The 16,907-nt window shown below is 49.6% G+C and overlaps 1 protein-coding gene across 1 annotated transcript in view; it reads left to right on the top strand.

Moving 5' to 3' along the window:
* Nucleotides 1-331: 331 nt before the first annotated feature.
* Nucleotides 332-16,907, top strand: part of LOC144818166 (survival motor neuron protein-like) — a 399,426-nt gene continuing 382,850 nt past the window's right edge. The window contains exon 1 of the mRNA XM_078675289.1: nt 332-479. Coding sequence (XP_078531415.1) covers nt 432-479 — 48 coding nt within the window. The 5' untranslated portion in view covers nt 332-431. The remainder of the gene's footprint in view (nt 480-16,907) is intronic.

Consider the following 16,907-nt stretch of genomic DNA (forward strand, 5'->3'; position numbering starts at 1 on the left):
AACTTTGTCATTTACAGCACCAATAGCTCTTTCACAAAAGCGAGACCTATTGCATGGCAAATGCTTGTTTTGTACGTTGCCTATTTACTTTGTAAACAGTGGTGATAAGTGCCACGCACGCTTGACGGATGTTAATGTCACTTATATTCCGAATACAAATATAACTCATATGAATACTGAAAACTTGGCAGCAATGCAGCATTAGCCGAAGCGGCTCGAATGGCACTTTCGAGGGATACTGCGAGAACCCGGTCTAGTCTTTTTAGTATTTTTCGCCACCTGCTAAGTCGTGATCAGCGCGAACACGTTAATGAAACCACGAACTCGGCTCTCGGTGGGCGCTCTCTGATGACGCGCTGATTGTAATTGGTGCAGAGGCCGCCGATGGATACCGTGGTCATGCTTGTGCGCCCGCGCCTGGTGTGAGCAACATGGCGGAAGGAGAAGCTACCACCCTCTTTAGACGAGGTGGAGGACAGGTAAAGCAGACTCTAGCCGCTACTTTACCCCGTTATTAGTGCCCTTACCTGAGTGCGCGGCACTGTTGCCACCCCACTGTTTTCTGACCACCTCACAGAATTTTGCTATTAAAGGGTTACCTGGTAATTTCTTGTCTGAAGGAAGAGCGTGTTCTTGTAATCTCATTTTTGGGAAACACGTTTTAATAGTTTTATAATTTTAGTTCTCTTTGTTGAATTTATATAAGCCAGGGCATATCTGCCGAGTTCCTATAGGCAGGTAACATTTAACGCTGGTGGGCGGCACGAGCAATCGTGCACCGTCCTGCACTTGTCCCTGTCTTTAGATCTTTTTGTGTTTGCGTATCTCTTCTGTCTTACTCCCAGGCGACCTTTTCTTAGGTTTAAGTTTTCACTGGTTACTCGGGGATACTGTTATGTCAAAATGTCTCTTCTATTTCTTTGTCCTTGCATTCTTGCTCTCTTCCCCACTAAGCCCACCTGATTACGAGGGTCTCGAGTTAAGTCGGGTATTGTAAATATGAAACACGGCTGACAACTCTCAATAAAGTATCCGTGTTTTCTTTGTGCTGGTCTATGCTCCAAAGTTTGCCCCTCAGATCTCCCCTCCTTCACTGCTCCCTCTCCCACCCCTTTCAAATACAAATATCACCTAAGAGATGCGCTACAGTGGATACGTTTCTGCCCCCAGACATTCTTTCTATTTCACGGCTTTGGCCAACTATATATATATCTTGAAGTTATAGTCAAACTACTTTAGTTCCTTGGACCTTAATTTGTGTTTACACCAAGTGTACATTGTACTTTGGCAATTAATTTAGCTGTATGTCTGTATCCATGGTTCCATTTTCAAATACAGGGTTACTTTAAGGGTCGCTTTCATTCCCTGTTATGTGGGGCTCCTCCCTAGATACCAAGAGGTTTGTTGTCTAGTTTTGTTCAGTTTACAGTCCTTTGAACGAAAAATATTTGTTGTTTGCTTTTCTGGAGGGATATCAGAACTTGATGGTCTATTTTGTATGTATCCTGTTGTAGTTGCTGTTCCAGTTTTACTTTACAGGTGTTTACAGAGGGAACAGATGCATACTTTGCTATGCTTGTGTCTCACTTGTTATAGTCTTGACTGTAGACCTGACGCTAAAGTTGATTGGAAAAATTGTTTGTCGTTGTTGCTCTGATATGAGTTTAGCTTAAATAAATGAGAAGACAAGAGGCATGTGGCAAAACAGGAACAAGTTGTTTTTAAAAACAAATGCAGCCGGGAGAGCCTCAATAGTGTCTTTGCTCAAAGTCTCTTGGTGTACCAAGTTTTGTCCACTGTTATATACAGTTCATGAGGTACAATAAAACAATTTTCTACATTCCCAAAAGCATCTCAGTTGAAAATCAACAAGCACGGGCATCTGATGAAGACACAGATGTTTCTCAACCTCGGGGAGAACCTGTGTGTACGTGTACAGATGTCTGGCATGAGGAGCTCGTGATTATTTATTATTATTATTATTATTAGTCGGATTTGTATTGCGCATAGCTGTCCCAGCGCCACCAAAGACCATGAACGTGAGCCATGGGAAGAAAATTAAAAGTTATACAGGGAAAAGCCAGGTCTTTATGGCTTCACGAAAAGAAAGGCTGTTCTGGATCGCTCTGATGGAAACTGGGAGCGAATTCCGGAGTTTCGCAGCCAGACTGCGAAAAGAACGGCCACTAGCTCTAGCTTTCAGAACTCGAGGAATGCTAACCAACGCTTGGTCAGCAGATTTAAGGGGGCGCCGCGGGACGTAAAACTCTAACAAATTGGCCAGCCCTAAAGGTGGCTGTAGGGTCAGGATCCTGCGCAACACACAGAGACTTGAAATGAATGCGCTTTTCAACAGGCAACCAATGAAGTTTAGGAAGCACACGGGGAAACCGAGCAGGATTTCGGAAGTACCATCAGAATGTGATCACTACGTTTGGTGTGTGTGTCCTGATTGGATGAGTGTTTCTGTCTATATGTGGAATCTACCATTGTGGTATTTTGGAGAACGCAAGCCCTTTACCAAATGTGTTTTATGGGGGCCAGTTTCCTCAAACATGCTTGTGGTGCATCTACCGATCTGTGGGGGATCGATCTGGGTTTACCCTGCGCATGCGTTTGTCTTTAGGTTAAGAGAGACCCCACCTGTGACCTGTTTATCGATAGGCATGGGTGTGGCTTGTAGGGCTTGTTTAACCATGTAATCATGTATCTCTGACTTGGGGTTGAGTGGGATGGCACCTTGGGTGAATCCAACAGCAATGATACGATTTCATTGGAACTCCTAAAACTAATATGGCAGCCACTGATATCATTTCTATTGACATCTTCAACCATGTGCATACAGTTGTCATAGCATACTTTGACATTGTCGTTACTGGTATTGACACAGTTAAGTTTGCTTAAGCCATAACATACATCAACATTGTTTTTACTAACAACAGTATTGCCATTTGTGTATAGACTATGGCATACATTGGTCTCGTTGTTGCTGGTGTCTGTGCCATTATGTGGGTACAGAAAATCATTTCTATTGACATCTTCAACCTTGTGCATACAGTTGTCATAGCATACATTGACATTGTCGTTACTGGTATTGACACAGTTAAGTTTTCTTAAGCCATAACATACATCAACATTGTTTTTTACTAACAACAGTATTGCCATTTGTGTATAGATTATGGCATACATTGGTCTCGTTGTTGCTGGTGTCTGTGCCATTATGTGGGTACAGAAAATGACATACATTGATATTATATTGACAGGTATTGGCATGCTCCTGCGGGCACAGTTAATGGCATACATTGATATTGCCTTTATTGGTGACGTCGACTCTGCAGATATCATGGTATTCATTGACATCATATTCATCCATTCCAGCATCCTCATTGTATAGAAGTATCCATAATTGCTTTTTATGTGTGTCGGACACTATAAGTTTTAAATTTCCGCAGGCAATTACGATTATCCATAAATAGGCATATTTGGTTCCATGTTTTGAAACTTTTTTTATCTCTGCTTATAATAGTGAGGGTCGCACCCTGTTTGGCAGTGTGCCAATGGGTAAACTGGGGCTCCTGGGCCTCATCAATGGGTGTCAGGATCTTTTGCCTCTAAGGTCTGTTCTCCTATCGCTGTGCAAAACTGGACAAAGTATAAGCTCTTAGCATTTGTCTCTAGATGGTAGAGATGGCAAGCAGTCTCATGCTACTCTGGGTGGTAAAGTAGAGGTCACAAACTCGGAGCTCAACAGTTGCCCAGCAGCGTAGTAGCTGATTGTCCAAACCAGGTGTTTTACTTTGATAAAATTACTTCAAGACACGTACAACTTAATACTACACACAACTGACTGTTGTGGGCAGCTGTTCATCTACCTGGCGACTGCTTCCATTGCTTCTTGAAAGTTGTGTTTGGGGATGTTGGGCTCGTTGAACAGGGAGAGGATGAGTTGGGTGTTGTCTGTGTAAGATACGATGTTGAGTCAGTGTGATCTGACGATGGATGCGAGCTGGGCCATGTGGACATTGAACAGGATGGGGCTGATGGAGGATCCTTGGGGGACTCCGCAGGTGGTTGGTGTGGATTCCGAGAGGAAAGGAGGGAGTTTGACCCGCTGCGTTCTGCCGGAGAGGAATGAGCGGATCCAGTTGAGGGCCTTGTTCCAGATTCCTGCATCATGGACTCTGCGATCTAGGGTGCGGTGGGGGGCTGTCTAAGGCAGTGGAGAGGTCCTGGAGGATGAGGGCCATAGTTTCTACATTGTCAAGGAGGAGCGGATGTCGTCTGTCGCAGCGAGAAGGGCAGTTTCGGTGCTGTGATTCTTCCTGAAGCCTGATTGGGAGGAGTCGAGGATGTTGTTTTCTTCTATGAAGGAGGCGAGTTGACTGTTGACTGCTTTTTCCATGACTTTCGCCGGATACGTGAGTAAGGAGATCGGTCAGAAGTTCTTGAGGTCGGTGGGGTCTGCGGAGGGTTTTTTTGAGGAGAGGATTGATCTCCGTGTGTTTCCAGTCATCAGAGAAGGAGGCGGTCTTGATGATTCTTTCAAGCTCGGGGGCAATGTCGGCTGCTCTGTGGTAGATGTGGTGGGGGCAGAGGTCGGTAGGGGCCCCGGAGTGGGTTGTCTTCATAGTCTTTAGGGTGTCTTCTATTCTGAAGGCTTTCCAGGTCTCCAGGGTCGCTGCGTGGTGTAGGGAACAGTAGGTGTGGGTTCCTCGTAAAGGTTGTTGTTGTCGAAGTAGTCATAGTTGGTCTTGATTTTGTGGTTGAAGAAGGTACTGAGACTGTCGCAGAGGTCCTGGGAGGGTGGGTTATCAGTAGTCTCACTGTTGGGTTGGGCGAACTCTTTGACGATGCAGAAGAGTTCCTTGCTGTGGTGTGCATGGGTGGAGATTCTTTCCTGGAGTGCTTTATTCCTTGAGTATCTGATGAGTTTGTGGTGGGCGGTGGTGGCTGCTTTTAAGTTGTTGAGATCTGCTGGGGTTTTGGAGTTCCTCCATAGGTTTTCGAGTCATCTGCAGGTTCGTCTAGATTCTCGGAGTTCGGTGGAGAACCAGCTGGCTTTCCTGGCATTTGGGTTGGAAGTTTTCTTGAAGGGGGCGATGGTGTTGGCGCAGTCGGTGATACAGTTGTGTAGGGTATGGGCAGCGGTGGTAGGGCCGTCGTCTGTGGCAGTGGGAGCGGAGCTGCTGAGGGAGGCAGCGAGCTGGTCGTCGCAGAACTTGTTCCAATTCCTGTGCTGGATCTGGTATGCCTTCTGTGGGAGACGTTTGTTTTGAAGGTGAAGTGGATGCATCGGTGGTCTGTCCATGGGAGTTCTGAGGTGTGGCTGCAGGTGATGGTGTTTCCTGCTGTGAAGATGGGGTTGAGAGTATGTCCTGCTGAGTGCGTTGGTTCAGGAACGATCTGTTTGAGTCCGATGTTGTGGAGATGGTTCAGGAAGGAGGTGGAGTTGGGGTCTTGGTGGTTGTCGAGGTAGAAGTTGAGGTCTCCCAGCAAGGTGTAGTTGGTGGAGGTGATGGCTTGCTGGTGATGATGTCGGAGAAAGGTGTGCGGGGTCCGGGGTGGCTGTAGATGAGGGTGCCTTGAAGGGTGGTGGACGGTTTGGTCTGTATCTTGAAGTGAAGGTATTCCATCAGGACCTTGGGCCCGTCTGTGTAGGTGCTCAGACGGTGGTTGGACTTGTGAGCGATGGCGATGCCTCCCCCGAAGTAGTTGGGGTGGTCCTTCCGGGTGATCTTGTAGCCTTTGGGGATGGTGATCACGATGTCCGGTCCCGAGGCGGTGTTCATCTAGGTTTCGGGGTGACGAAGGCGTCATCAGAGGTGGTGCTGTCGAGGAGGTCCCAGCTTTTCGCAGCGTGTCTGTGGAGGGAGCAGACATTGAGGAGGATGCATTGCAGAGTTTTGGTTGTGATGGAGTATTTGCCTGGGTCCTGGGTCTCAGCGAAGGTGAAGGGGTGGCGGCAGTGTCGGCAAGTGAAGGGTCCTTGGATGTCGACAGGTGAATAGAGCTTGCAGTTGTTGTTCTTGCCAATGTTGAGTGCGTAGAGAGCCGAGGAGTTGTAGCGTTGGTGGATCAGAGGATCAGGGTTCCTGGCACTGGTTGCAGAAGGATTTTCCTTTGGTGCTCCCATGCAGCAGCCACCATTAAGTAGGGGTTGTGGGAAGGCGGGACAGCTGGAAGGCGGGAGGTGCTGCTGGGGCAGCAGGGGTGGGAAAAATGGCTGAAGGAGGCAGAAAGCGGGGAAAGGTGAAGTTGGGTGAGAGGAGGAAAAATAAAATACAATTATGTAAATAAATAAATAAAACTAAATGACGAGAGGCAAGAGTAGAGCAGAGTGAAACCGGCTAGAAAAGCGGAGCAGTCCCTGGGCGAGGCACAGGGCTTCGAACCGCGGTCAGCGGCAGTGAAAGGCAGAGACACTACCTAAGTGCACTGTTGGTGGAGCCGTGCGCTGGGAGAGCAGTATCCCGAGGGGTCTTGCTCGTCTCAGCGTGCAGTGGGTGCTAATAAGTAGGGTTCGAGGGGGTGGGACAACTGGGAAGCGGGAGGGGCTGTTGGGGCAACAGCGGTGACAAAAAGGGCTGAAGGAGGCAGAAAGCGGGAAAAGGTGAAGTTGGGCGAGAGGAAGAAAAACTAAATATAATTAAGTAAAGAAACAAAGAGAACCAAACAAAATCAAATGATGGCAGGCAAGTGTAGCAGCCGAGGGCAAGGCACAGGGCCTTGAACCGTGGTCAGTAGCGGTGAAAGGCAGAGGCACTACCCAAGTGGACTGCCGGTGGAGCTGTGCGCTGGGAGAGCAGTATCATGAGCGGTCTTGCCCCTCTGTTTGGGTTAGAGTTCAAAGGCAAGTATTATAGCTCAATTGCAGATTGCCACTGATTATAGTTCATGCTCTCAGTTAGTTTAAAATAGCACACATTTCTTATTTCTCACCACAGCAGCATTACCTCTACCTTTGGAGCTGCCAGTCGGCACGCATCCTGATTCCCTCATCCAGGAGGAGGTGTGCCATCTAGAAGTTCTTCCTGCGCTTTGCAGGCCCTCTCCAGCCACAATTGAAGTTACCGCTCAGAATCCTCGCAGGTGTTCTGGTGAAGATGTGGTCCTATGGTTGATGACTGATCCCCTGTGGGCCTATTAAAGACTATCAGTACTAATACTCACCAACTACTTTTAGGTCTCAACTGAGGCAGTGTATGTACTGTTGCATGTGAGAAATTTGGTTTTTATACAAGGGGCTTATAGCACATCCACTCCTTACAATTGGTTGGCTTCATTCTCTCACATTCCCTTTATTTTCTCTTTGCATTTTTCTTTGCTGTGGAGCATGGTCCAAGTATGGTGTCTTGTCATTGGCCAGTGTCCTTCCACTGGTCATGCGCTTTGGGAGGTAATTTTAAAAATGTTTTATTTAAGTTGACCAGTCCATAAGAGTGCATGTCTTTGAAGGCAGTTTTCCCATGACCATATCTCACTTCTTTTCTTGCCGGTCCCACTGTGGTGGTGTTGCCCTGCCGTCGTTACTTTCCCTGTCCCCTCATGCATTACTTGAGCCTTTCTTGTCACCCAGTAGTCATTTCCATACCCCCCTGACCTTCTCATCCTACTGTTGCTTGTTTTTAGGTCTCGTCCTATTAATCCCGCAAGGGATAATAGGACGAGAGTATAGAGGCCAAACCAAGGTCTGAAACCATCGTGGATTTCCTACAGTTCGTGAGGTGCACTGGGGCGGAACGCGCGTCCACATCAAAGCCATCAGCCTCCCTCCCACAGGCATCTGAAGCTTCCCCCAGCGTGCGCTCGGCCTCAGGCATTTCTCCCCCCCCCTAATTATTCACCCCTGCTGTTGCTGCCCACGGCCGGCGGTACTTTCACTGGCGGCCGTGTCTCGCATTTTCCTTATTTAAAGTCAACACAAGCCACTGTTCAGAACAGTTTCTCTTTCATGTGCCCAGAGACATATCGATGCTCAAAGAGACATATCCTGTGCAACACGTGCTGTTTCCAGTTTTCTTTTTTGTGTAAGTACATCTTAACTTATAAAATATACCTAGTGTGCCAGTGCGTCATTTGTATTCTATTTACCATTAACACAGTGATTTGTTTTTACTATTTAGACCCAGAATACAGTTCTTTTCAGAACACTTCGTCTAACATTGCATGCTCCACGCCAGTGGAAATAAAGCACAAACTATCCAGACAGTTTAATAGTTGCAGCTTCTTTCACCTGGATCTGTCTGCAAATAAAAGCACGTTGGGCCACTGCGGTCGGGCTGGCGCTTCATTTTTATTGTTGCTAATTTCGACGTGATTAAATGCTTCCCACTCTCTCCCTCTGTATATCATTACCATTTTTACACTGCGGGCGGGCTGGCGCTTGAACACGCATCGTTCAGTTCAATAGCTGCAGCTTTTTTCACCCGGATTTCTGTGCATATAAAACCACGTAGGGCCACTGCGGCCCTTCCTCTGTCTGGCAAACACTTCTATGCCTCAGGCCCGCGGGACGCCTATGCCTGCACCCCTGCAGCCAATGAGACCCCCACCAGGGCCACTCACGACAGGCATCTCAGATGTTAGGGTTACCGCACTTCACCTTCCTCTTTCTCGCCCCACATTGCCCCCCTCTCCTTCTCTCTCTGCTATGCGCATCTCTCACACTCTGACCCCACTCTGTACTCCTCTCTTTCTTGCCATGTTGCTTGTCACTCTCTCCCTGTATATTATTACAATTCTTACACTGCGGTCGGGCTGGCGCTTCAACACGTATCGTTTTTACGGTTATTCATTTAAACGTGATTCAATGCTTCTCACTCTCTCCCTCGCTAGACTATTAAAGTTTTAGAAGAGTGATTGCCTGTCAGCCAGTTTTTACTCGTATCTTTTTATTGCCGTTTGTACAACATATTTATTTTCATTTTGGACAATTAGTGGATCGAAGGCAAAGCTGCAAACACGGGCTGATATTTGCTTCTGCGGGGTAAAATATGGTTTCATAAAAAATATGGTTTCATAAAAAGGACGTTGCCTGTTTTCTTTGCATTTTTGCTGTGGAGGGAGGGTTTTCATTTGCGCGGGAGATTTTAAAATATTCACTCTTTCTCGGTGCATAATAACATCTTATCAGCGTGCAAGGGTCAGCTCGGTTTTCTGGAACTGTGGGAGGATCTGAAAGGCAACAAGTGTATTTTTATGTTAAAACCTGACGGGTGGGTCTGGCGTTTGTGTGCACCAAATAAAACACCATGCTATGTACAATAGCGTAGCAAGGGTGCCCGTGAGTCCTGGTGCAGGCAGGGTGAATGGCCCCATTCAATGCTGTGAATCCAGTAGAGTACAGCATTCTTGCTGTCCAGTCGCCCCTCTACGGCTCTATACGCCCGGTGCTACTGCACCTGCTGCACTAATAGGCTGTAGTCGCGGTGTATAGGGCGTTGAGTCAATTGTCCTGGTGCAGGCAGTGAGCCCGTCCACTGGTGAAGCTGCAGAGTACATCATTGGACCGTTACCTCTGTTGGGGGCCTTGGTGCCACTACGACTGTTGCACAATTGTCCCCACAACAACCCCCCAAGACGCTATACTTGGCAGACGTTCCCATGCAGACCCCTTCGTTTCCATTTCGCTACAAATCTAGATTTATATTTCTTTTACTAAGGTTTCCTTTTCCAACTATTGCAGTCTTTTGTTCTGTCCATTTGTTTAAACTGACCATAATAAAGTCTACCACTACTCAATTTTAACAGGAATATCTTCAATAAAGGTATTTGCTCGCACGTGCGTTTGTTTTGTTTTTTTCTTTCATGGCGGTGAAATAAAGCAAAAGTGTGTGAAGCTTTTACAGTTTTTAGCGCGCACGTTTTTTTTTTTTAAATGGGTACAGTTATTCCGGTCCTTGCTTTGTACCGGTGCCATACTGTTGGAAGTAAAAAAGGTGAAACAACCATAACAAAGCGCTTTATATTTTGAGTTGAAAGAACGCTAAGAAAGCGCTTTGTGTTGAGTTGAATAAACGTTTCAAACATGGATTACATCAATATTTATAACATAGCATTTCAACCTCAGAAATATAACACCAAACATTTAAATTTGCATTATTGTTACTGCTAACCCCCCACATCAACAGCATACCTTATCTTAAACATAGGTCGTGTTATCGCCCCCTCCGGTCTCCCCTCCCTCTGTTGCTTCCTCCTTTAGCTATTTAGCATTGCTTTTACTGCTAACACCCCACACCCACCACCTTAAACTGCAGACAAAGTCTTAAACACACGTCGCAATACCTGCAGAGCGATTCCAAGTGGCGCCACCTACATTTACATATAAAAGTGGAGGAAAGGATGCAAGAATTCACTGGATCAACTGTCACTGCCTTCCCCTTGCCTGCAGCCACATGTACCAGCCGCTCAGTGACTGCCACGTGCAGGATTTTTTAACCCAAAAAATGTACGAGGGGAGTGTGCAGTGCGGCTAGCCCCATAACTTCACTATGTGTGTGGCCTAAGTTTGTGTTCCTGCCAGAGCTCACACAGTTATTCAGGGGCTTTATTTGTACCGGTGCCACACCGTTTAAAACAAATGCAGACTCCAAATTTTAAATGAATACCTTCTATAAATGTATTGCTATGACAATATCTTTTACATGAACACCTTCAATAAATTTCTTTATTTGTAGAGAGAAAACTCGAACGTAAATGTGTGAAATATTTTAATACTCACTGAACCACATGTCTGTGGGCAGCTGCTTGCGGTATTGGGGGCATTTTTGTGCCTTTCTGCCCTCTGTTCGACTCGCTTTTTGTACCTTTCTGTACCCTGCATCACCACATCATCACTCAGCGCTACCCCAGCATCATTCAGCACCACTCAGCAGCACCACCACAGCACCACTCAGCACCACCACAGCACCACTCAGCACCACCACAGCACCACTCAGCACCACCACATTATCACTCAGCACCACCACATTATCCCTCAGCACCACCACAGCACCACTCGGCACCACCACAGCAGCACTACCACAGCACCACTCAGCACCACCACAGCACCACTCAGCACCACTCGGCACCACCCCAGCACCACTCAGCGCCACCCCAGCACCACTCAGCGCCACCCCAGCACCACTCAGCGCCACCCCAGCACCACTCAGCGCCACCCCAGCACCACTCAGCGCCACCCCAGCACCACTCAGCGCCACCCCAGCACCACTCAGCGCCACCCCAGCATCACTCAGCGCTACCCCAGCATCACTCAGCGCTACCCCAGCATCACTCAGCACCACCACATTATCACTCAGCAACACCACAGCACCACTCAGCACCACCACAGCCCCACTCAGCACCACCACAGCCCCACTCAGCACCACCACAGCCCCACTCAGCACCACCACAGCCCCACTCGGCACCACCACAGCCCCACTGAGCACCACCACATTATCACTCAGCAGCACCACTCAGCACCACCACTCCATCACTCGGCGCCACCACTCCATCACTCGGCGCCACCCCAGCATCACTCGGCGCCACCCCAGCATCACTCGGCGCCACCCCAGCATCACTCGGCGCCACCCCAGCATCACTCGGCGCCACCCCAGCATCACTCGGCGCCACCCCAGCATCACTCGGCGCCACCCCAGCATCACTCGGCGCCACCCCAGCATCACTCGGCGCCACCCCAGCATCACTCGGCGCCACCCCAGCATCACTCGGCGCCACCCCAGCATCACTCGGCGCCACCCCAGCATCACTCGGCGCCACCCCAGCATCACTCGGCGCCACCCCAGCATCACTCGGCGCCACCCCAGCATCACTCGGCGCCACCCCAGCATCACTCGGCGCCACCCCAGCATCACTCGGCGCCACCCCAGCATCACTCGGCGCCACCCCAGCATCACTCGGCGCCACCCCAGCATCACTCGGCGCCACCCCAGCATCACTCGGCGCCACCCCAGCATCACTCGGCGCCACCCCAGCATCACTCGGCGCCACCCCAGCATCACTCGGCGCCACCCCAGCATCACTCGGCGCCACCCCAGCATCACTCGGCGCCACCCCAGCATCACTCGGCGCCACCCCAGCATCACTCGGCGCCACCCCAGCATCACTCGGCGCCACCCCAGCATCACTCGGCGCCACCCCAGCATCACTCGGCGCCACCCCAGCATCACTCGGCGCCACCCCAGCATCACTCGGCGCCACCCCAGCATCACTCGGCGCCACCCCAGCATCACTCGGCGCCACCCCAGCATCACTCGGCGCCACCCCAGCATCACTCGGCGCCACCCCAGCATCACTCGGCGCCACCCCAGCATCACTCGGCGCCACCCCAGCATCACTCGGCGCCACCCCAGCATCACTCGGCGCCACCCCAGCATCACTCGGCGCCACCCCAGCATCACTCGGCGCCACCCCAGCATCACTCGGCGCCACCCCAGCATCACTCGGCGCCACCCCAGCATCACTCGGCGCCACCCCAGCATCACTCGGCGCCACCCCAGCATCACTCGGCGCCACCCCAGCATCACTCGGCGCCACCCCAGCATCACTCGGCGCCACCCCAGCATCACTCGGCGCCACCCCAGCATCACTCGGCGCCACCCCAGCATCACTCGGCGCCACCCCAGCATCACTCGGCGCCACCCCAGCATCACTCGGCGCCACCCCAGCATCACTCGGCGCCACCCCAGCATCACTCGGCGCCACCCCAGCATCACTCGGCGCCACCCCAGCATCACTCGGCGCCACCCCAGCATCACTCGGCGCCACCCCAGCATCACTCGGCGCCACCCCAGCATCACTCGGCGCCACCCCAGCATCACTCGGCGCCACCCCAGCATCACTCGGCGCCACCCCAGCATCACTCGGCGCCACCCCAGCATCACTCGGCGCCACCCCAGCATCACTCGGCGCCACCCCAGCATCACTCGGCGCCACCCCAGCATCACTCGGCGCCACCCCAGCATCACTCGGCGCCACCCCAGCATCACTCGGCGCCACCCCAGCATCACTCGGCGCCACCCCAGCATCACTCGGCGCCACCCCAGCATCACTCGGCGCCACCCCAGCATCACTCGGCGCCACCCCAGCATCACTCGGCGCCACCCCAGCATCACTCGGCGCCACCCCAGCATCACTCGGCGCCACCCCAGCATCACTCTGCGCCACCCCAGCATCACTCTGCGCCACCCCAGCACCACTCTGCGCCACCCCAGCACCACTCTGCGCCACCCCAGCACCACTCTGCGCCACCCCAGCACCACTCTGCGCCACCCCAGCACCACTCTGCGCCACCCCAGCACCACTCTGCGCCACCCCAGCATCACTCTGCGCCACCCCAGCATCACTCAGCACCACCACAGCATCCCTCAGCGCAACCCCAGGTTATAGGTGTCACATTTGCGAAAGTTGTAACTATTGGCATTGTGAATGACAAAGCTATTAATTTAGCTCTTTTCAAAACCACACATAAATAAAAAAATTGTCATTTACAAGACCAATAGCTCAAACTTTCCTAATGCGAGACCTATTGCATTGCAAATGCTTGTTTTGCTTGTTTTTTTTAGCAATTATTTAGTTTGTAATATAGTTGATGCTCGTCCACTTTGGGGTTATCTACCTCTTGCAAATAGGCCTCTATGTCTCGGTAGGCCCGTAGATGGCGGGCCTTATAGAAGTCTGCTTAGTAAGATGCGAAGCACTGCAGGATCTGCTCGTCTCTATCTTGTGGTATTCCTAGTGGGTCCACCAGACAGGCTACCCAACGGGACTCTATTTCCTTGCGACTAAGCCATTCCAAGAGCTTTCCAGATTTATCACCTACATCATAAGTTTAATGCAGTTCCGCTTGGGCCTGTGATTTAGCCGCCTGGGTTGCTAAATCTCTATACTGGTACTGTGCATCACTCCATTGCCTCAAGAGCTGAGGATCTGGGTGCACTATGTTTCGATCTTCAAGTGTTAAAATCTGGGCCTCCAGACGTGTCGGCTCTTCTGTCTTTTTTCCTATCCCATTCTATGCGATTCTGGGCTCTATCACGTAGTACAGTTTTATATGCCTCCCATAGTACAACCCCGGATTGCACTGACCCCATAGTTTCTGCGAAGAAAACAGTAGTGTCATCTGTAATGCCTTTCAGTGTTGATTATTTGTGGAAGTCCCATGCATTTAAGCACCAGCATATGTTGCAGTCTCGCTGTCTGTCACCTATCTGCACATACAGCGGGGAGTGATCCGACAGGCCCCTGGCTAAGTATTGTGCATTGTATATGTCCCGTATTTCACCTTTCAGTAATAACACATCGTCAAGTCGGGAGTAAACCTTGCATGCGCCTGAGTAGTAGGAATATTGTCGCACTTCCGGATTCTGGTGTCTCCAGATATCCACCAACCCTATAGTCTGTGAGGCGTGTTATCAGTGAGGTCCGGGGTGCTTGGGCATGGTCTCCCGTCGGTCTATGGAGGTGTGCTTTACTTCATTAAAGGCTGCCCCTATTACATGCAGTGAGCCCGGCGTCTCCAGCAATATCTCAGTCAATTTGTTTAGTGTGCATGCCTGGAGTTTTGGTGGTGCGTAGATTGATACAAAAGTCACAGTTCATCTGCCCCATTGTCCGGTCACTCCGGCATATGTTGTACACTGGGGATCTAGCCATTTTCGATGTATACAAAAGGTGGGAGACTTTTTTAATGAGGATCGCCACTCCCCTGGAACCGGAGGTGTACCCCGCGTGTGCCAGAACCGTATAGACCCCCGTGACAGAAACCCACATTTGGTGCCCCTGTGGTGAGTTTCCTGTAACATTACCACGCCGGGGTCTCTGCGTTTGATAAAGGATAACACTAGCCCTCTCTTAATTTTATCTCCGAAGCCATTCACATTCCATGTCCTCACGGAAAAGGGAGTATTTTCAGAATCTAACATTTGCGTCAAGTACCAATACGCTTTGCAAGGCTGTCGCCGCAGGAAGTTGGAACCTGACCAGATATCTGTATCTGGATACGTTTTGTATGTGAAACCACTGGCTGAGCTGGAACTGATACCTGAACAACAACAACTTTGAAACCAACTTTCCCCTTCCCACCTCCCTCCTCCCCCTCCCCCCCCCCCCCATCAAACGCTCCTCCAGAGTCGATCTCTCTGTGTTGTGGACAGGGGTGGGAAAGGTCTGTCACCCACCCTACCCAGAAGATACTAAACGGGTTCCTGTACCTGCAGCACAGTGAATGACCTTTAAAAAAAAATAAAAATTTAAAGGGAAATCTGGGAAGGAGGAGGGAAGGGAAGGAACAGGGGCAGAGGGGAAGGGAGGGAAGTGGCCAGGAGGGAAAGGAAAGGCAGGAATACTGCTATCCGTGTCCCAGGCCGACGTGGCCTATCGCCTGCTTTTGGGATGTCTGTCTCTATGCAGAGCCAAGAGGGTGCTGTTGTTGGGGGTGTGAGTGTGTTCATGCCTGGACTCCGGGCAGGAAAGTTGTGGTAGGCCCTTGTAATCCTTGGTCATGATTTTGAGTCAGGCACTGCATTCTGCGTGGCTGTTTTCCCTATCTCTGAGTCTTGTTCCATGTCAACTATCTCGGTCAACAAGGGATGTTGCATCGTTTCAACGTCTTCTCCGCCAGAGGTGCTTGCTCTAGAGTCGGTTTCGATGCCACGGTCGGTCCGCCCGAAGAGGTGGGGCGTGCGTGAGTCTACAGTTCTCTGGGAGTCCTACGATTGCGAAATTCTTCCTCGTAGGCGTCTTGTGGCTTTTGACGTATAGGATGTTGCCCCTGTACTCGTAGCCATCGGTGACTTTGGATCTTGGCAGTTTTTTTGGGGCCAGTTGTTCTCTGGGTCGTTTCAGTCCTGTTTTGGGTTTTCTGCTGTAGGTCCTTTAGATGTCTCATAATGGGGCGTTCTTCTAGCCAGTGCCAGACCTCCTCAGGCGTCTGGAAGAATTGGGTTTCCCCCCCATAAAAGACGAGCTTCAACTTTGTGGGGAATAACCGCATATGTGGAATCTTAAGAGTTCTGAGTTTGGCTTTGACGGAGTCAAAGGTGCGTGTCTGCTTCTATAGTAAAGAAAATTTGGAGTAGTGGATATGTTATTCAGTTATTTGGGTAGTATATTAGTATAGTTGAATATGGAATTCGAGAAGTGAACATGTTAGTCTGTTAATTTCGATTGAAAAGGATGGTGGAGGTATAAAAGAGTGAAATTTTTTTTTTTAGGTCTTAGCAATAGGAGGTGGCTTTTGGATGAGTAAAAAGGAGTTTTGGAGGGGAGGACTCAGAGGAAAGAGTTTAGAAAGGTTTGTTTTAGGGGATCGGTATAGTAAAAGAGGTTGTCAGATGATGCAAGGAAGGGTAGAATAGGAGAGAGTCTAGAAAGGGTTATTTTGGCAATCATAGTAGTGGTATGGAGTTTGGGATAAATGAGTGGATATATTGATAGATGTATAGGATGAGAGATAGGGTAGTGCATTGGAAGGAGTAGTAGAAGAAGTTTGAGATGAGTCAGAAGGTTGGGCTAGAAGATATATTGAGCGAAGTATAGGCTGAGAAATAGGGCACTGCATTAGAAATGCTAAATTTGAAGAAAGTGATAAATGTATAGATCCATAATTACATTGAAAGTATATAGATAAATAAAGGAGGTAAGTATATGTAGATTAAAGATATTGATAGGCACAGGATGAGAAATAGGGTAGTGCATTGGATATGCTTTTTCAGGAGAAAAGTAACAGACACACAGATCCAAGTACATGGAAGGTACATAGATTCACAATGGAAGTATGTACATGTAGACCAAATAAGATTTGTATTTATTTATTATTATTTTTCTCTCAACAATATAATTATTTTACATGTTTATACAAAGTAATACACAAAGATAGGCACATATCTATAGTGAAAAAAATGCTT

This window comes from Lissotriton helveticus, chromosome 2_1 (assembly GCF_964261635.1).
Source record: "Lissotriton helveticus chromosome 2_1, aLisHel1.1, whole genome shotgun sequence".
NCBI lineage: Eukaryota > Metazoa > Chordata > Amphibia > Caudata > Salamandridae > Lissotriton > Lissotriton helveticus.